The sequence below is a fragment of the Erithacus rubecula genome (assembly GCF_903797595.1).
Source record: "Erithacus rubecula genome assembly, chromosome: 6".
In the NCBI taxonomy this organism is placed as follows: Eukaryota; Metazoa; Chordata; class Aves; order Passeriformes; family Muscicapidae; genus Erithacus; species Erithacus rubecula.
In genome coordinates this window covers 8,982,174-9,001,637 of record NC_136688.1, presented here as the reverse complement: position 1 = coordinate 9,001,637, position 19,464 = coordinate 8,982,174, and the positions used below count along the sequence as shown (strand labels likewise).

At 50.7% G+C, this 19,464-nt stretch overlaps 2 protein-coding genes and 1 long non-coding RNA gene across 15 annotated transcripts in view; 1 reads left to right on the top strand and 2 right to left on the bottom strand.

The window, feature by feature from the left end:
• Positions 1-1,658, bottom strand: part of LOC306803493 (NACHT, LRR and PYD domains-containing protein 3-like) — a 47,115-nt gene extending 45,457 nt beyond the window's left edge. For all 3 annotated transcript variants that reach the window (XM_079308980.1, XM_079308979.1, XM_079308981.1), the window contains exon 1: positions 1,075-1,658. In XM_079308980.1, the coding sequence (XP_079165106.1) occupies positions 1,075-1,231 (157 nt within the window). In that variant the 5' untranslated portion in view covers positions 1,232-1,658. The remainder of the gene's footprint in view (positions 1-1,074) is intronic.
• Positions 1-13,967, top strand: CEND1 (cell cycle exit and neuronal differentiation 1). Of its 11 annotated transcripts, none has more exons than XM_079309023.1 (3): positions 1-689; positions 9,590-9,744; positions 9,968-13,967. In XM_079309023.1, the coding sequence occupies exon 3, from the start codon at positions 10,134-10,136 to the stop codon at positions 10,524-10,526; it is 393 nt and encodes a 130-aa protein (XP_079165149.1). In that variant the 5' UTR covers positions 1-689; positions 9,590-9,744; positions 9,968-10,133; the 3' UTR covers positions 10,527-13,967. The 11 variants fall into 11 exon arrangements, with proteins under 11 accessions (XP_079165149.1, XP_079165151.1, XP_079165150.1 ...); XM_079309024.1 differs by lacking the exon at positions 1-689 and adding an exon at positions 709-1,003; XM_079309027.1 differs by lacking the exon at positions 1-689 and adding an exon at positions 793-809.
• LOC306803515 lies at positions 12,996-19,436 on the bottom strand. Its single transcript, XR_013774637.1, has 2 exons — positions 16,578-19,436; positions 12,996-16,351 (listed from the first exon to the last, which is right to left on the bottom strand). It is a non-coding gene; the product is annotated as an uncharacterized lncRNA (long non-coding RNA).
• Positions 19,437-19,464: the final 28 nt, after the last annotated feature.

Genomic DNA, 19,464 nt, shown 5'->3' with positions numbered 1-19,464 from the left:
TGGGCAGGAGTGTCAAACCCCAGTCTGCTGGGACAAGGAGCACTCTGGGGAGAAGGGAAGCAGAGCTGGCACAGAACTACCCCAAGGTGCAGCATTTCAGTGTCCTCCCTGCACTGTGCAGAGCTTCTTCTTGGCAAGTCAGTTTGACATTCCTAACCCACTGCCAGGGATCATCTCAGTTGGAAATCCCTTATCCTGGTGGGGGGAGGCTCACACGCCTTTTTCCCGTGGTCTACGCAGAGGCATCCCAATTTATCAGACTGGCCTGCTCCAGATATTTTCCCAGTGTGTCCTCCCCTACGTGGTTGCTGTGTTTCATGTAATTGCTGCAAATCCAGGCAGGATTTGGAGGAGAAACAAATGGAGCAGCAGCAGAGGGGTCAGTGCTGCAGGGACAGCCCTGAACTGCTGAGCCAGCTCAGCCCCAAACGACAGAGGATGTGGAGATGCAGCTGGGCTGCCTGTACCACCCTGCACCACCCTCCTTGGCATCCCGCCCCTACAGATCCCAGCCCTTCCCTCTGGATTGGAGCGCCCTCTCCCCCCTCCCAGCTCTCCATCTTCATGCAGTCTGCAGAGGTGCATTGTGGGAAACTCCCAAGTTTCCCCCCCACTTCTGCCCGTCTCCCTCCCTCCTCCCTGCGCAAGAGCCGCTCCCAAGGTGGGACTCGTCCGGCCGGAGCACAGAGGTAAGGGGCGCTGCTGGGATCGAGGCGCGGGCTGGAGGGGCCGGGGCTGCCGCCTCCGGGACGCGCGGATCTCCTGCCCAGGGTGACACTGGAATGGAGACGTGCAGCCACCTGCTCAAGGTGAGTGGCCGCCTCCTCCATCCGCCTGGGATGGAGCCGGGGGCTGCCGTGCCGGCTGCCTCTGGGGCCAGCAGCGCGCAGCTTCCCCCGCCAGAGGCAAAAAGCGCTGTTTTGAGCCCGAACAAGGCGCAGGGTGAGGATGGCGGCCCCCAGCGCTGCTTTCCCGCCGCATCCCCGCGTTCCGCTGGCTGAAGGTCAGGCAGCCTGAGGGTGTTTGCGCACACGCGGGGCGCCTCCCGCCCGCCGCTTCCTGCGCCTCCCCTACCTGCAGCCGCCGCCGCTGGGGCTCTGCCGTGCGGGAGCGGAGCCTCTGCCCCAGCCCAGCCGGGTCGGGAGGGGAACGAGAGGCCCTGCTGAGTTCCCGGTGCCGCAGCCGCGCTCCGGAGGCTCCGGGGCCGCGCTCGGGGCAGCGGAGCCGCCATGTGCCGGAAGCGGGGCTGAGGGAGGGAGGAGGGGAGGCCGCGGCCCGGCCGAGCCCTCAGCGCTGCCGGGAGAGCTGGCAGCTCCCTCAGAAGGGTTCCGGCAGTTTTACAGCTGCTTTCCCTCTCCCGTCTGCAAGGGCAGTGGGATTTGTTTGCCTTTTGCTCTGCCTGGATGGATTTAATGACTCTGTTTCATTCTGTCGGTCCCGAGGCGGGAGGGAAGCAGGAACAGCCGGCAGCTCGGTTCAGCCTTCACCTTTTCCGGGGAAAGGGAATTATTTGGTTGGGCAGGGAGAATTTGATATCAATTAGGGGGTGTATCCTTTGATTTCACCCTGGAGAGGAGCTCACAAAGGGATATCTGCCCCCCAAAAAAACCCAAAAGGGAGAAATCTGACAGAGGCAGTAGTGGCTACTTTAAGGGAGAATATTGCAGCAAAGGAGTGGGAGAGGGGTGGTACCAGACCAGACCTCCTGAGTCACGGTGGAGCTGCCAGGGAGGGAATGCTTTGGCATGCTTCAGTCTGCTGTCCCTGCTCTCTGCACATCATCCCTGTGCATCCCTGTGGTGTGTGCCTGCACACACCTGTTGATTTGCTCCTGTTTACTTCTCTGTCCCTCTGGTGGCTTCTGGGGAGGTGCAAAGGGGGAAAGAAGAGGATTTTAAAAATTGAATCGAGGTCAGGCTGGCAGAACTTGGGCATTGGGACAACAAGAGGAAAGCTCCCCGCCGCAGCTCCATTTTCCTGGGTGGGGCTTGGGCAGGATGCCGTCAGGAGAGGGAGGATGGACTGTGCTGGATTAAGCTCCCTGCTCCATCTCAGGACTGACCTCCAAAAGTCTGACCTTCACAGGTTTGACCTTCAGTGTTTTCCATCTGTCATTTCTCAGCTGTGGTGCCCAACACCAACATCTAACCCTGTGATATTGTGGTAGGGTGGGGGAAGAAATCCCAATTCTCCCCTAAAAGTGCATTTTCATTCTGCTGCATCCATGCCCTCCCCTGGCAGGCTGCTGGGATGCGGGGCTGGAGAACACCCTGGCACATTGTGCCCATCCTGGACCAGGTGTCAGGGCTGGCAGACGGGGTGGAGGGAGGGATGGAGCTCCCTGAGCCGTGATTTCCATGCTGGAGGAGCTTTGGCCATCCTCCCCCAGATGCTTTGCAGCTTTCTGCCGGGAAGGAGAGTGCTCTGGTGTTGCTGCACAAGGTAAGGGATGGGTTTTACCCAGAGAGTGTGGGGAGCCTCCCTGGAAGGTCACTGCCTCGTGTGGAATTGGCCCCTTGTCTGCCTGCAGTGGCTTCTTAGATTTCAGCTGCAGAGCAAGAGTTTTCAGGCTGATGCCTGCAGATCCAGGGGCTGCCAGATTCCAGACCCAGCTCTGCATGTGAGGAATTGCCTCCAGAATCTTTTTGCTGGCCCCAGCTGAGCCACAGAGGGGGTGATGCCGCATCAGGCAGAAGGGATGGATTTAGGATGCCCATAAACTGGGGAGGGATGTTGAATTTGCTGCTGCTTCCTGCAGTGGTTGGGGCTATTTCACAGTGTCACATATATCCCTCATCCTCTTTTGCTTGTGGATATTGAATTTGGGATACAGGACTGGGAGAAAGATGCCTTGAAAGCAAGATCTGTCAAAAAGGGAATCAGCCTCCTGAAGCTGGGACTGGCTCATGGCTGCTTGGAGAGCAGCACCCCCAATCTGGAAGCATCTGCTGTCTTTCCAAGGGCTTTTCCCAAGTGCTGGCAGGCCTAGGGTAAGGAGCAGGGCTTTGTGGTAGGAAGGAATGAGTGTTCACCATTTTCCAAGAGGCAGGGAATGTTTGCTGACCCTGTCACATTATCCCTGAGCTGACAGACCCAGAGCTGAGCAGAGAACCAAGACAAGCCCCGTGGTCCCAGCCAGGGTGTTGCTGGAATTGAATTTTTGGCTCTGGGAGAGCTGGAAGAACATTACAGAGAAATTTACTGAATGTGTTTGCAAAGTCAAAACATGAGGAGTTGCCCAGGGTAGGGCTCAGGATGTACCCAGATCCCTGTGAGGAGTCACACTCAGGGGTTAAGGCTCCAGGATTCCTGTTGCTGCAGTGTCTCCCAAAGTATTCCCCATTGCTCCAGAGCTTTGGTCCAGTGTACTAACAAATAGCTGCTGTGGAAAAAACAGTCATCCTGGCTGAGAAACCTTTCCTTTGTGCCCTGAATTTCTGTCTTGTGGTGAGGGGTGCTCAGCCCTGCCAGGGAGAGGCTCAAGATCAAACACATCATGGTTTTAAAAATGTTAAAGCTACAATTTTGCTCTGCTACAGAATAATGGAACTATACAGGGGAAAGAGAATTTGATTTTGTCTCTGAGAGGAGTTCAATCCCAAGATTAAAGTGGGATTAGCACAGCAAATTGAAGTGCTCTGAACTCTGTGTTAGGGGCTTGGGGCCTGTGTTGGGACCCTGATGAGTGAGGCTTTGCAGCAAGATATTTCCAACCAAGCCTCAGCAAAGTATTTCCAGATTCTGTCGAATTCTGGAAATTATCTTGTTATAAGATGTGTCTGAGGGTGCAGCTGTGTGGGGAAGGTTGGTGGCATTTGAGGTGCCTTGCCAGATGTGACTTCTCTTGCTGGCAGCAGGCCGGGGCCGTGCAGGTGTGACTCAGTGCCCATCCCTACGGAGTCAGTCGGAGCACGTGGCTGGAGACAAAATCTTCTCTCTCCCAGGGCTGCTTGGCAGTGCCTGGTCTTTGCTGTGCACGTGGCTGTGTACAGACAGGGTGTCTTACCAGGGTAGGTTGGAGCTGTGTTTGGGGTTAAACCCCCCCAAAAGAGCACAGGTTGAGCTCCTGGCAGGAGTGTGGTGTGTCTGCAATGCCACCTCCATCTCTCAGAGAAGGAAATGTCTGCCACGTCCACCCCAGGAGCTCTTTGGGGACAGGATGTGTGTGGTTTGCAGAGGTGACGCTCAGCTCAGAGCTTGTCATCTGCAGAGGTTGTGGTGCAGAAAAAGACCACATGTGTCCTGTTCCTGGGCTCTTTCTGCTGGGGAGACTGAAGTGCTGTGTCACCTGTGTGGGCAGCATGGCTGGGCAGCCTCCAGAGGGGACACTGGCCGTGGTGTCACACCTCTGTGCAGCTGGTGGCCCAGGGTCTGCATCCCAGAGCCTTTCCCTTTGCAAATGGAGGGCAAAGCTGCCTTTGCTGGGCTACAGGAACCCGTCCTGTTCCCACACCTCCCCTTGGTGCCAGGTACAACCCAATCTCTGAGTGTGGCTGCATTGCCCAGCCTGGAGAGAGAGGACGTGGCTCGGTGGCACTGGAAGTGACAAGGGGGCTCCTGGCCATGCTGTGGGGTGGTGGGTGCAGATTTTTGGTCACTGCCAGCACCAGCTGCACCAGTGAGGAGCACGCTGGGGCTCAGAGCAGCTGCAGGAATTGCCGCAGCCGTGGAGCAGAGGCTTGGCTGGCAGATCTCCCCCCCTGGCAGCGACCTGGGGCTGCTGCCACTGCTGAAATACTTGCAGCATCTGACACTCTCCACGAGATTCAAAGAGATTGCTTGAGAGGGAAATGTTTAATCCAGGGATGGGAGGAGGGATGTGGGGAGTAACCAACAACAGATTGGGAAAAGGATTCATAAATATCTCATCAGAGTGAAGTGGGTCACCAGTGCTTGCTGCAACTTGGTGCTGCTGTCTCTGAGGGCTGGGTTTGGGAGGGCTGGGAAGCACAGCAGGCTCCTGTACAGCCTGTCCCTGGCTGTGCAGCACTGAGGCCGTTCAGAAGCATCTGTGACAAGTGACTCTGCTGGTGTGAGGTTTGTGTTGTATCACGTTTGCGTTGTGTCAGGAGCTGGGGGCTGAAATAGCCTGGAAGGGAGCTCAAATCCTCCTTGGGGAGCTGCTCACAGCAGCTGAGAGAACACAAGCTCTTTATGTAAAGCTGCTTTAATATTTATGGTAATGTCAGAGGCGGTGCATTACCTCACCCACCTTCGCTGCACTTCTTGGGCAAGGGGAAAAGCTTAGTCACTACTCTGCCATCCCTCTCCTGGGTGCTTGCTTGGCATCTCCCTGCCTTTAACACATTTGTTCCTCCAGCAGCTCAGAAAAAGGGACAAATGCTGCTTTCCCCCATTTCCAATGGGGAGTTGAAGCCCTGGGAATGCTGCTCATTGCAGGAGGGGACTGGGCACAAATCCTTCCAGCCCTGACAGATCACTCCACATGTGGCAGAGGGGACAGGCACAGACCTCTGAGGACACTTCCCAAAGGACAGGGTGGTCCAAGCTGCATTCCTTTGGGATTAGAGGAGAAGGTGGAGGAGAGTGGGATGGTGAGAGTGCTGGGAAAGGAGCTCCCTCTGCTGCACCAGAGCCACCTTTGGTGCCAGCTGCTGCTTCCTTAGGGAGAGCAAGGGTGTCTGTCCTGTGCCCAGGGGATGAGAGCCTTTCTTCCAGACAGGCAGGAGTGACAAAGAAAGGAAGAGGAGATTAGGGGATGAAGGGAGGATTTGAAGATAAGGTGTTTCCTGCCATCTCTGGCTCTCTCTGCACAGCATTGCTCCAGGTCAGATGTGGTCAGTAGCTATTTCCAAGATGGATGTTTCCAACTGGAGGACACCTGGAGTGTAGGGATGGACCTTTGTTGCAAATCCTGATACATAACCCCACAGTGTTGTTAAATCCTTCCTTGTGCCAGTCTAAGTGTGGCAGTCAAGGACCTGATGGAAATATGCTGCTTTTCATAGCAGAGGGAAAAACCCTATGGGTGAGCTTCCCACTGCACCCCAGACCCACACCCCGGAGCAGCTCCTCAGCCTGGCAAAGTGACTGAATTTCCTTCCAAATGGCAGCAGCAGGGGAGGATGAGAGGCTTTGGAGATGGGATGGGGCTGCTCCCTGCAGAGGGAAGGGGCCATCCTGATGGAGCTGTGCTGTGGCACAGCTTAGCAATGACTCATGCGCTGTCTTCGGTGCAGGAGTGATGCAGCTTTCATCTGTGCAGCAGGAGACAGATGAATAGATGTGCTTGGTGATTTGCTGGGATTTGAGGCAGGACAGGTGCCCTGCAGGGAGCCAAGGGAAGCAGTTCCTGTTGCTGTGGCTGCAGCTTGTTGCGCTGGGTGAGTCCGACTGCACTGACCTTGAGAGCATCCCAGGGCAGCTGTGGCGTTTGTGTGCCAACCTTGGCAGCAGCAGCAAGTTGGAAGGCTTTCCTTTTCCTTTTTCTCCTTTCTCATCCCTGGTTTTATTATGCCAGCTCCCACTTCCCAGCCTGGGAAAGAGCTGGTTAACTGCTGGCAATGAGAACCTTCCTGAAAGGGCACTGATTGTTAAACAGAAATAGCATGGAGCAGGGAAAAGGGAGGGAATGAAGCCTGTCTCCCACCAAATCTTATTGCCAAGTGCTGCTGCCTGTGTAGGAGGCAGAGAGAGAGCTGGAAGGGGGGAGGAATGGGTAGACAGGCAGAGACAGCAGCTGACAAGAGAGAATGGAGGAATAAAAAGATGTGAGGAGCTTTAAAGAAGAAAACACAGGTAGGAAAACGTGTCATTAGAGAAAAAGTTGTTTTTTCCGATGGCATGGGAACAGAAGAGGAGACAAAGGAATGGGGAGGAACCCTCATATACAGGCTTAGTTTTTGGAAATGAGGAAAGCATTCTCTTTCTTCAGTCTGGGGAAGACAGAGGTGCTTAAAGATGAGCCCATGGTCATGCCCTTGGAAGTACAGGACGGAGAGGAGAGATGATTCCCAAGGCAGGAAGCCAAGAGCACACAGAGGAAGGTTAAGAACTGGGATGCAAGAGGATGTGCTGCTAAAGGTACCCAGGAACAGGAGGAGGAGCCAGGCCAGAGGGTCTGGAGAGGTGCTGGGCCATCCTGTGGCTTCTTGCAGTGATGGAAAACCACAGACAAAAACCCTTTTCTGCGGGCACTTAAGAACTGCTGATATTGATTTTTTGCTTAGTTTGTTTTCTACATCTTTTAAAACCTTTTCCAAGCTGCATGAGGGGTTTTTGTTGCTATTAGTGGAAATGCACTTAGAATCAGGAAATTCTGTTTGTGGCAATGCAGGGCATGGTGGCAGGACAAAGTTCCATGGCCCAGCTTGGGCTCCAAGTAGAACCAGCTTTCCTGCCCCCAGGAATCTGGATCAGTGAGGGGTGTGGATAAACACTGAGGGGCCTGAGCTGTGCAGAGTCCCCATTTCTCAGCAAAAAGGTGAGTTCCCCCTCTCTGATTTACCTCACCATATCCATAGGCTGCACATGTTTTTCCTAGGGAAAGAGCAGAAGTTTAATGCTTGGTCCATGTGCTGTAACCACACAAATATCAGAGTGTGTGAGTGGCCCAGTTTACTGATACCAAAGTGATAAAGAAGGTAAATTAATATGTATGCCAGAATTAATTTCACTCTCCCTGCTTTAACTTCTGATCCCACTTTAGTTGTGGGCTCCACTTACTACTTCTTTGTGTATCGCTGTACTATATTGAAAAAAAAAAAAAAAAAGGATAAGTTGGTCCCAAAGCAGAGGAGCAGAGTCCTGGAAGTGACTCTATGCAGCCTCAGCCCTGGATTTATGTAGGACTTGTGCTGACAGAGCAGTATGGATGCTCTCTGGAAGCACAGGAAAAGTGAGGCAGATGATATATACAGAAATATTACAGAATGAGCACTGAGAGGAAATATTCTTGCACTTGGCAAGCCCTTGTTTCCCTCCCAAACCACAGTGAGGTCTGAAGCTGGGTGAGCATCCGGGGTGGTGTTTGTGTGGTACAGGATACCCAAGTGTCTGATACACACTCAGCAAGCCATGAGAGAGGCACAGTCTGGGCTTTCCAAAAGGGTTTAGTATCCCAAACTAGGGAATGCAAGCACTGTCCAGCTGCAGTCCATGAGAAATACGGGGTTTTATGCTCCCTATGCCTAGTGCAGCATGAGGAGCTGGACTGGAAGATCCTTGTGGGTCCCACCTTAGGATATTCTGTGAGAGCCATGGAATTCCATGATTTTGGTGCTGCAGTTGCCTCAGTCTGCCTCCAGTTGACTGGCACTGGAGCAGCTGGTGGCCACCAAGCAATAGCTAGGTAAGGGAGAGCAGGAGAGGGAGGCATTTCTATCTTATATTTAGGAGCCATAAGGTGTTGCTCAGCTTTGCTCTAGTCCCAAACCTGTAATTTCTGTGGGATTTCCTCCATTCCTGCCTAAACAGGGATGAAAATCCCACATCTGTCAGCCTCTTTTCCAGCAGAGTCAGCAGCACAGATCATTGCTGCAGTCCTGGGACTTTGTTCCTGTCATTGGAGGAGCGATCTGCCCTCTTGAGCTGCTGTGGAGGGAACCTTTGATGGCAGAGGTTTTTGAGGAGCCTCTTCAGCTCTGGACCCAGACAATGAACTCTGATTTCACTTAGCAGGCAGAAAGTTCCCGGCAGGCTCCTGGCAGCCCTGAAGGTCAGCAGGGATCTGCAAAGCCGGAGGCTCGGATCTGACGCTGCCTCCTGGTTTCTCTTTATTTCCTGAGCTTGGAGCTGATATGGTGTTGAACTGTCAGAGCCTGGTGCCAAAATGCCCAGAGCATCGTCCTCTCCTCCCATCAGATGGAAGTGCAGACACAGGAGCTCCATCCTCAGCTTGCCCTGCCCTGCCAGGTTTGTGGGGTGAGGTTGTTGCAGTAGTTTTACATCCCCTCAAAGACCACTTTGCCCCTTTGCTTAATTCCCATGGTGCAGTTGTGCTGTTCACTGCTTCCACCAGTTCCCTGGAGAAGACAGCCCCAGCTGATTACCACTGTGACTCCATGGACAAGTCCAGCAGTCCCTGAAAGGAGATAACAGGAGTGAGATGTCTGTAACCAAGAGATCCAGCTCTGCAGTAAATCCATGCAGTCAATTCTCTGTTTTGCACCAGCTGGTGACCTGGCATTTTGTTTTGCTGTTGTTCCACCAAAATGCTGGCAGGAATAATCCTTTTATCTATGATACCTATGAGAACTGAGGAATTAATCCTGGTTTTCCTGCAGTACCCATCTGGAGGGAGAGTATCACACAAGATCACATATTAACCACTTCCTAAATGGTCTTTGGATAGTGCTGCAAAGGAAGTGTGGAGAGTGAGACAGGCAGGGAGGATCTATCCATCTCCTTTCCCATGGAACAAAGTGTTCTCTCCTTACCCAGAAGGAATTGAAAAGGTGAGCAAAGGCAAAGTAAGGTTTATTTGGTTGAATGGTTGGATGTGAGTTTGTCATTGCTGACAAATGGCCTCACACACACAGTCAGGATGTACTTGGGCTGCGGATGCCCAGATGTGGCAGCCATAGATGGCAGTCAGTCCAACTTATTTGATGTTCCTGTTTGATATTAGGGAAAAATCCTTCCCTGTGAGGTACTGAGGCCCTGGCATATATTGACCAGAGAGGCTGTGGCTGCCCCATCCCTGGAAGTGTCCAAGGCCAGGCTGTACAGGGCTTGGAGCCCTCTGATCCAGTGGAAAGTGTCCCTGCCTGTGGCATGATCAAGGTGAGTTTTAAGGTCTCATCCAACCCAGGCCATTCTCTGGTTCTGTGATTGTGACAGGCACAGAGCCTGTGGTAAATGCTCTGAATGGAGTTCACAGTTCTGAAAGAAGGAGCCAACAGTTTTCCAGTCTTCCTTTCTGTTCTCCTCTGTCACCTTCAAGCACAGCAACACTGGCTTGCTCTGCCCTGTCACTCACCTCTCCTTGCTCTACTTCCCCCTCCAGGTGCTGTACCATGTCCAGGTAGGACACTGCCAGCATAACAAGCATCCCAAGACCACTGCTTCCAGGCCTTGAGCTCGGGTGGCTCCTCTGCTTCCTGCAGCAGCTGGGCAGGGGGGAAGAGCTGGGATAGCTCCACGTGTCCAGTCACTGTCCAGAGCACTCCAGGATGGATTCCAAAGGCAACGTCCGAAGCGGAAACAAACCCGACGCCAAGGCCGCCAGCTCTGGGAAGCCGGAAAAACCCAACCCTGGGCCAGCCACGAATGCAGACAAGAAGGAGGCCCCCAAAGAGCAGCCTGCTCCTGCCACAGCCACCAAGAAGGCGGGCGGTGACGCCGCCATCGCCAACAACCACAGCAACCTGAAAGGCAGCCCCGCCGCCACGGAGGCGCAGGAGGCCAGCGGCCAGTCCCCTGACTCTGACCACAAGGGAAACAGCTCCGAGGAGTCACCGGGCGGCTTCTTCGACAACATGAAGCCCTTGATCATCGTCGGAGGAGTGGCGGTGGCTGCACTGGCTGTGATTGTGGGAGTGGCATTCCTAGCCCGGAAAAAATGAAGACCGAGACGGGGTGGGGATGAGAAACCCAGCCCAGCTGTACAGCTCCTTTTGAGACAAATGCATGCAGAGAAATTCTATACATAGCTATATATATAGAGAGTGAGCTAGATAGATCAACAACAAACACCAACTGCAACTCCAGGGTCTTGTTCAAGACAACTGTGCCAGTCTGACCCGCTGTGGGTAACTCCATGCACTCAGTGTGTTCTTTCATGTAATATATCTTGGCTTATATCGCTGTGTATAGATTACAGCTTCTCCTGATCAGTGTAAATGACGGTGTCCCCTCCCCTCCCCTGCTGTCCTCCCTGGGAGACACCCCCCTTCCCCCTTGCAGTCCCGTTTTCAAGTCCAAAGTGTTCTACGTCCCATTCGCAGTCCCAGTTTGTGTTTTGGTTTCTGTTTGGTTCTGTTTTAACTTGGGCTGTGACAAAGAAGATGGAAGGGGAGTGCTAAGGCCCAGCTTGCCTGTCCTGATGGGCTGGGGGTGTTTTTCCAGCCCCCCCCCAGGCCAAGGGAAGCACAGTGGCAGGGAAGAGGCAGCTCCCTGACCCAGCAGCCACTGGCGATCCCTGATCGATGTCTGTGTATGTGCCACTCATCATCCCACCTTGGAACACCTGCCTGGGAAGTGCTCCAGAGGAACCAGGGCAGCTGCAGGTAGAGCTGCAGCATGGCAGAGCTGTGTGTGAGCCTGGGATGTCACATCAGGTCACTCTTGTGGCTGAGCTGCCAGTGGGACATTGACCAGAGGGGCTGTGCTGTGGCCTGGAGAAGTCCCATTGCAGCGTTCAGGGTCCCAGGGCTCACCAGGGTCACGTGGGCAGCATTTGGGAAAGAGAGACTTTGTTTTGGATCTAGTATTTCCTTAATTTATGCTGGGCTTTGCAGGGTGCTGTGGCCTTAGTCCAAGCTCCCTCACAGTTGGCTGGACTATTTGAGCTCATTTTTTGGGCTTTGGATAAGGAGTTTCACTGTATTTTTTCTCTCACTGAAGGCTGTGGTCTCAGCACATGGGAAGACAGGAAAAGAGAAGACATGAGCTGGTGTTAGGGACAGAGAGGACCTGGGACCCCATGAGAGTGACACTGACCTATCTGCTTTATATCAGGGAAATCCCTTTAAAGGGCACTGGAGTTTGTCCTGGGTGGATTTCTTACCTCCCTCTTGTGACAGCAGTAGCAGGGATTTTTAATTTGTCCATACTTTGGAAATGGAAACGGAAACAAGTTCCCTGCCCTTGAGAGCAGCCTTATTTCATGAGTGAGTACCTTGGCTCTAAAGCCAGACCTTGTGAGGCCAAGGAGAGAGGATGTTTAGTGCTTTGGCCAGTGCTCAGCACTAAACAGGAAGAGGTGAGAAGATCTGCCTCTGAAAGCTTCCATTAGGTTTCTCTTGCCTGCTGCAAAACAGTGTTTTTATAACATTTTGGGTTTAAATTGTGTCAGAGATTAGTTGAGGTCCAAAGGGAGCTTGGCAGCAGCCACAGCCCATGGGCAGGGGCAGGAATGATGATTAGAAAGAGGCTGTGACACAGTGGGGTGAGTTCTGCTACAGAGCCTGTGGTGCACCTTTAACTGAGATGGATGGATGGATGGATGGATGGATGGATGGATGGATGGATGGATGGATGGATGGATGGACGGATGAATTCAAGGGCTGCAGGGATAGAGGGAGGTGTGCATTCCTCAGGTGCTGCCCATGCAGTGTCTGCCTCTGGCACAGTCCCTGGATGGGACAGTGGAGGGGATATTCTTCTGGCAATTTTTCTCTTGGTTCATGTCTGTCTTATTTACCTCCAAATGTGACCTGCTGAATGTACATGATCTTGGAATGCATGGCTACTCCTATGGTGAGCTCAGAAAATATTCCCAAAGGTGTATGGCCTCTGGGAATATCAGACACTGTGTCCTGGTGCTGTTGGAGGTTGGTGCCTCCACCTTTGCCAGCACAGAGACTGGAGCAGGTGTATTGAGCTCACAGGAGTTTTAGGAAGCAGGGCTGCAGCTCCAGGTGAGATCCTGGTAGCCTAAAGCACTCTTGGCATGAGTTGTGGATATGTCTCCCAGTCGCAGTGTGTCACTTACAGCCTGGGGAAGGGTTAGAAGCAGAAGGGTCCTCCTCTCTCCTTAGATTTCTGCAGCACAACTTTGCAGGGAAATTTTCACAGGGAGTTTTGCTTACATTGCTCAGAAGGAAGGAAAATCTCCCCCTCCTGCTCTGGTTCATGTTTTGCCAAGTACAGTAGTGATTTTCAGATAGTGACTTCTGTTTTCAAGAGATGTTTCTACCTTTCCTGTCCCCTCCCTCCCTCTCAGCTCTGGCCTAAGATTGTTTTTAGCAGTGTGTGACGTTAGGCACAGCATCTATCTATTCTGCCCTGACCACAGATCAGGGCATAGATAGATTGGGGGAGGAAAGTGAAGCACCTGCTTCACTTGAGTCTCCAGTTTTACTTTCTAAAACATTTCCTTATCTTCACCTTTGGCAACAGAAGAGGGGGAAAACAGTTCTCAGCCAATGGCCTTAACCTTTTCTCCATCTCCAAGTCCTGTCTGCCCTTGGAGCACTCGGATGCAAGGCCACCAATTTAATCCAGAAACACCACAGAGGTGGTGATGGGGCTGCAGCTCCTCATGGGGGCACGTCGCTCATTCGAGCCCTCCCTGCACGGCAAACCTGGTATGTCCTGTTTGTAAAGGATTTTTGAATGTGGTCTGTCCTGTTCCCAAGGGATTTTCCACTTTCTGTGGTCACTTAACAGTCCAGGTTCAGCACCTGGAACCCACCTCTTTGGCAGTCTGGTTTGGGAAACACCTGTCTGTGTCTGTGTGTGCATGCCTTGCAGCACATCCTGTGTGTGTGTGTGTGTGTGTGTGTGTGTACAAACCTTTGTGTTGTATTGCTGCAGTCTGAGAGGGGGAGAGAATCCAAGCTGGAGATGCCCCTTCCTTTGTTCCCTGCATTCACACCAAGTGTCTGTGATGTCTTTTCTGTGCCATTCCCACCATGCCATGCAGCTCCTGAATTCCTTTCCGGTCCTGGCTTCTCCTCAGTGCAAGGAATGTCTGGCTGGTGAAGTGCTGAGTGTGTGGTGTGCTCCAAGCCCCTGCTCCCCTCCCTGGGTAGTCATGAGGGCTCTTTGCTTTAAAATGAGGCACTTTTAGACTATCCTGGATGTGCTGTAGTGCTTTTCCAAGCATGGGTCTAGTGTTGAGCTGGGCAGATCCAGCGTAGACGCCGCAGCCCTGACTTGCAAACACCTCCTGTCCTGCCTTACTGTGCCAGGCTGTGCAGTGCTTTTGTTCTGAGCCAAAAAATGTGCAGCGAGCAGCAGGCCGAGGGAGCAGATTCCCTCTCTCAGCCCCGAATCTGTCGAAGCAGAAGGCTGGAATGACTGACCTCGCTGTGCTAAATAAATAGTTGTCTTTTCTCGTACTGAGCACACGCCGTTATTTGCTTGATGTCCTTCTTTGTGTGGTTTTTGTGGTATGAAGTCCTTCCAGTGACATCTCCGTGGGGAGAGTGAATTAACACTTAAAACTAATCAGAGTGTGTGCTTGGGGTTTGAAGAGATCTAGATTGCTAGTTTACTCTTGATCAAGTCGATAAATTAAAGATTGGCAAAACTGGTTTCGGACCTTTCAGCTTATCACCAAAACTCTTGACTGAATCACTGCACCCAATCTCTATCTCTTTTTAGGGAACCATAAATTTTAGTTGAATATAAAGTTGTCATTTTTCTGTCTTGGACAACTCAGTGGAAGGTTTTTGCTGCTTCTATTTTAAGAGAGATGAAATGGATTATGCTTCTGCTTCCTCTTCCTCCTGATTTAATACCCTGTAGATAAATCCTGTTATTACAAATCTGGCAGCAGGGGATAATGCAGCAGCATTTTTGGGAGGGTAAGAACACATTCCTGCTGGTGCTGTTTGCCTGGGTCTCACTGACAGCACTCAACAGTCACTTGCCCTGAAGCATTTCTTAGTTCCCTCAGGCTGGGTGATAAACTAAACATCCATTTGTGTCTCTGATGGACTGAAATTTGAAGGTTGATTCATAGAATATGGAAAACAAGGGGAATTTTTCCATTGGCTTCACCATGCTCTGGCCTTTGAGTTCTCATTGGCACCAGGGATATGATCACAGGCCATCATAAAATCATCTCAATTACACGTTTATTTTTAAATTGACACAAACATTCTTTAGGTTGAGCATAAGGGAAGTCTCTTCTCCGAGGCAGCTCTGCTTATACTGGCATCAGGATTTGTGTATGAACAACAGCAGTGCAACCAAAAACCCCCTGGAGCTGGTGAGAGATGATTTATGCCTTAAAATATTCCCTACTTTTCCTGGAAACGCTACTGGGGTTTAGAATTCAGCAGCCTTCTAACTATTCTTAGAATTGGTTGAAAATAACAGTGCTGAAGATTGGAGAGAAAAATTCTTTGAGAAATAAACCAGAAAAGGAAGGCAGTGAAAAAACATGTTTGAAAGGTGAAATTATTGGAATTTCAATCAGCTCCATGGAAAGTTTCAAGTCAGTGAAAATTCTGAGAGAGTGCAAGGAACAGAGCAGAGAAGTGGAGAGAAAAAGCACTATTTAATTATCTTAATATCTTTGGTAAGGACATGCTAACTTTTATATCCTCTTCCCCATCAAAAATGATGAGCTTTGGTGCCATGCAAATTAACCTCTGCTAATTGCCTTTTCCAGATGAATTCCTGCTGGCTCTGTGCAATGCTAAAGAGTTAGAAAAATACCTGAAGTTTTCTACAACCTTTTTTGCATGATTAAAGGGAATTGCCAGGACTTTAGGAGGGGTTGTGGTCTCTTTCCTCTTGCTATGACAAGGACTGCAAATGCAGCCTGCTTGCACTTCCATCCTCCTGATCCATCCTTCCTGTTACAGCAGGAGTGCTGATTCTCTTCCCAGGCCTTGCTCTGGTGTCATTCCCTTCACCAAGAAGCTGAGAGAGGTTTGTAGGGGCAGGAAGCATCATCACATCCCATTCATGAGCTGGCTGCAGTTCTGCACAGGTTGGGCACTTTGAGCCACAAAGAGGAATTGGCTTTGATCTGGAGCACAACAGTTCCGTATTCCAGTAAATTCTGCTGCGAGATGTTGGAATTGGGAATATTTCCTGCTATTTACACTGGAATTATTTGATTCTTTACCATTTTGGGGAGAAATCTGCTGATGCTGAGGATCTCTTGGCACATTTTGGGTCTTATGGGTGGCACTTGACTGACAACCCCAAAAAGCCTTGGAGCCGGTGCCCCCACCCAACCAGCAACCCCGGGGGGGTTTGATCCACTGAATAAAGTGGGTTTATGATGACTTTTCCCCCTTCTTTTTGACACCATGAGTCCAGCCCTGCAACCTGCTTTCCTTTTGAATTCCATAATTCTTGGGGTATCTGTTCACACCAGATCTTCAGCTGCTACAAACTGCAGGGTTCTGTTGGTTTCTGATCTGATTCATTGCTCGTTCTTTCTTCCTTCTTTGGCCACTGCACTGTATTCCCTTCCCTTTCCTTTCCCTACTTTCTTCCTGGGTAGCTCTGCGGATGTGCCTCTCCATAGCCCAAAGCTGGGGCAGATTTTGAGTTGGCTAAGGCAGGTTTTGGGTGGTGCCCCAAAAATACAGACAGCACTGGGCTCCCAGACTGTGTGTCACAGCAGCGAATGTGTGGAGCTTTGCTCTGCCCTCAGCTTTGAGGGTCTAAGTCTGCAAGAGCCTGAGGCTCATCTGCCACTGGATTTGTCATGGATGACATCCCCAGGAAGGCCCTGTTCTTGTCCTTCCCTGTCAGTCAGCTGTGAGGTGTTCTGGCTGTTTGAGAGGGGCTGACATGGTGTGAGCACACACTGCACTTGGCTGCAGCCAGAGCTCTGTCAGCCCACTGGAGCACCAAAAACAGAGGGAAAAGAGAAGTTCTGAAGTTGAGGGCATGTACTTCTGCTGGCCTGGAAAGATCAGCCAGAGGTGTGGGTACAGGAAGTGCAAGGATTGTCTCATCTGAATAAGCTGACCAGGTGTCACTGGGTGATAAGAGAATTGTGGGCCTCTAAAATTCATGTTTCATTCAATTGACCATAATAGGCCTCAAAATCCTGTGAGAGATCAGAGCCTTTGGCTTTCCAAATTAGTGAGTTTGGATCTACCTTGTGCTACAGCTCTGCTCCCTCCTCTGGACAGTGTCTGCTTGGATATGCAGTACTCTGGGACTCCTGCCCTCTAGCCTTTGATGCTCTTCAAATTAAATATATTTTTTTTCTGCTGAAAAACATAACTTGGGTTAAATAGGCTTTGGACTGGCTGTTCTCATTTCTCTTCTGGTTGTTCCCAGCTTGCAATCCTCAAACAGTTCTGTCACCTTTCCATCTCTCAGCCCCAGCACAGCATCCCAAGCATGAACATCCAGGTTCTTTCTGTCTGTGTGATGATGCTGCAGCACCAAAGCTCCCACCAGGACAAGAGGAATCTTTAGTCACCTTTCCAACAGTCAAGTCCTGCATTGTATCCCTGCTTTTGCCACAGCTGCTTCAAGCAGTCAAGCTTCTGGGGCAAGCTGATGAGAACAAGGGTGCCACACAATTTTGTTGGGTTAAAAACCAACCAACCAACAAGGGAATAATTTGGCTTTACTGAGTTTTGAGCAGCCCTTCATAACCCTGGTGCCTTTTCCCAGGACTGTTTCAACTGAAGCCTTTAAAAGTTGAACTTTCACCTCCCCAGGAAACCAACTCTCTTCCAGTGTAGGTGCAAGTTTGCTATAAGTTTGTGGAGGAACTAAAATTGCAGGAAGGGAACTCAAAGGTCAGATTACAGGGGATTTTTATTTTGCTTTTGGTTTATTTGGATTCTGTTACTTCTCCAGGGACTGATCCAAAGCCCTTGGAAGTCAGACTGAAATGCTTGCTGTTCCCTTGAAAGCCTCAGGCATCTTTCTTTTTTTTTCTTTTGGTGGGTTTTGAATTGGCTCCTGAGTGTGCTTTCCAAACAATAGGAATTTTCCAAGTGACACCTTGATTTCTTCCCTGTACAACCAGACCTACTTGTCACTTACACATCTTTACCTGTGTTCAACATACAGGTTTGGGATTTATTATTTTTTTTTTGCTCTCAGAAACAATATGCTGCTAGACACATTTCCTGGAGGGAAATGGACACCTACCTACACACAAAGCTATTCAGCTAATTTATACCTTGTTGAATTTATAATCTTGTCTATGCTTCTATGGACACTTTGTATGGGCTGCAGCTCAAATCCTAAAATAGTCAAGAATTTTTTCCTTTCCCATATAGTATTCTATTTACTTTGACTTTGAAAACAAAAAAAGCGTATAAATGCAATAATGCAGGTAGACTAGAAATACTAGATTGAAAATTTAAAGTAGTTTAGCTTGTCCCATTGTGACTGATGGTGTTGTACGACACCCAACGCTGTACCCTGACATTTTCCAGGCTTTCTCTGTAGCTAAATCTAGTATTAGCTTTGGAAACCCATTGTGTGAGTGGTGGGTGGATGGGTCGGAATCGTGTGCTCTCTACACACTGTATGTTACTCACATCACAAGCTGTATGGCCACTCCATATGCTGTGAAACTGTAAATGATTCCCAAATACACCTGTAACTCTTACCAGGATTGTGAGAAATAAACTATATATAGATATATATACACACACATAGAGAGATTGTATAATTCCTCCCGTGAGCATCTTCGTGTAAGTGGGGGTGTGAGTGGAACCTGCTGTGCTCCCTCTGGAGGTTGTCCCCTGAAAACTGTGGCTGCCCCATCCCTGGACACATCCAAGGCCAGGGTGGATGGGGCTTGGAGCAACCTGGGATAGTGGAAGGTGTCCCTGCCCATGGCAAGGGGTGGAACCAGGTGAGCTTTAAGTCCCCCTTCCAACCCAAACCATTCTCCCAGATAGGAAGAATACGAATTGTAGATTTACCCAGAGACACAGGGGAATCATTTCTGATCCAAGTGATTCCCTATCCCACAGGCTGGTCTCCAGCCTTCACCCCCAGTTCTTTGCTGTGACCTTTCTCCTGCCAATTTTCTGGTTTTGTTTCTAAGATGGCCTGGGAACACTTGCCAAACAAACCATCCCCTGAGCACTGGGAAATGTCTGTGGGGTCCCTGTGCATGGATTCCCTCCAGGCTCTGGAAGGGGAGGAGAGTTTTGGCAGCACAGTCACCACAGAGGGTTGATATATTACACCAGTTCCAGTGAGGGTCCCAACAGAAGCCTGCAGGCTTTTGGAAATTAATTTCTTAAGAACTGGGAAGAAAAATCCTGTAAATTCCACAGGGTCAGGAAAAAGAAAAGGACATCCATCAGCTGCAAAAGTGTAATCATCTGAGGGTTTTGCTGCAGAGACACAGCTGGGGACTCGGGTTTTAGTTTGTCTTGAGAGGAGCAAGAGATCAAACAAGCTCCTGTTTTCTGAGAGGGAATGCTGGAGCTGAGAGGCTGGGATGGGTGGGGGCCTGACCCTCCCACTGGCCCCAGTCACACATTCCCAATGTGTGGAATTGCACAGGCCTGGGGCAGTGTAGGGAGGATGGGAAGAGCTGATGGAGCAGAGGTTGGGACAGCACCATCCTTTGTGTTTGTCTGAAAAGCACCAGGGTCACAAACAGGGAATAAGGACATAAATGTGATGCTCTGTGATATAAAGGCTTAGGCTGCTGGAGTGGCACTAAGTCCTGCAGCACCCCATGCAACAGCAAAACCAAATAGTGAGTGAGACGCATTTTTACCTTTTTAAAAACAATTTTCTGGTATCAAAGATGGAGCAGCGAGGAACATCCAGATTCAGTACACAGTTTGGATTCAGAACACAGTTCTGGAGAGAAAAGGAGACAGATGATTGGAGAGATGGACAAGGTTGCATAAGCTACATTTCCTTTAGGAA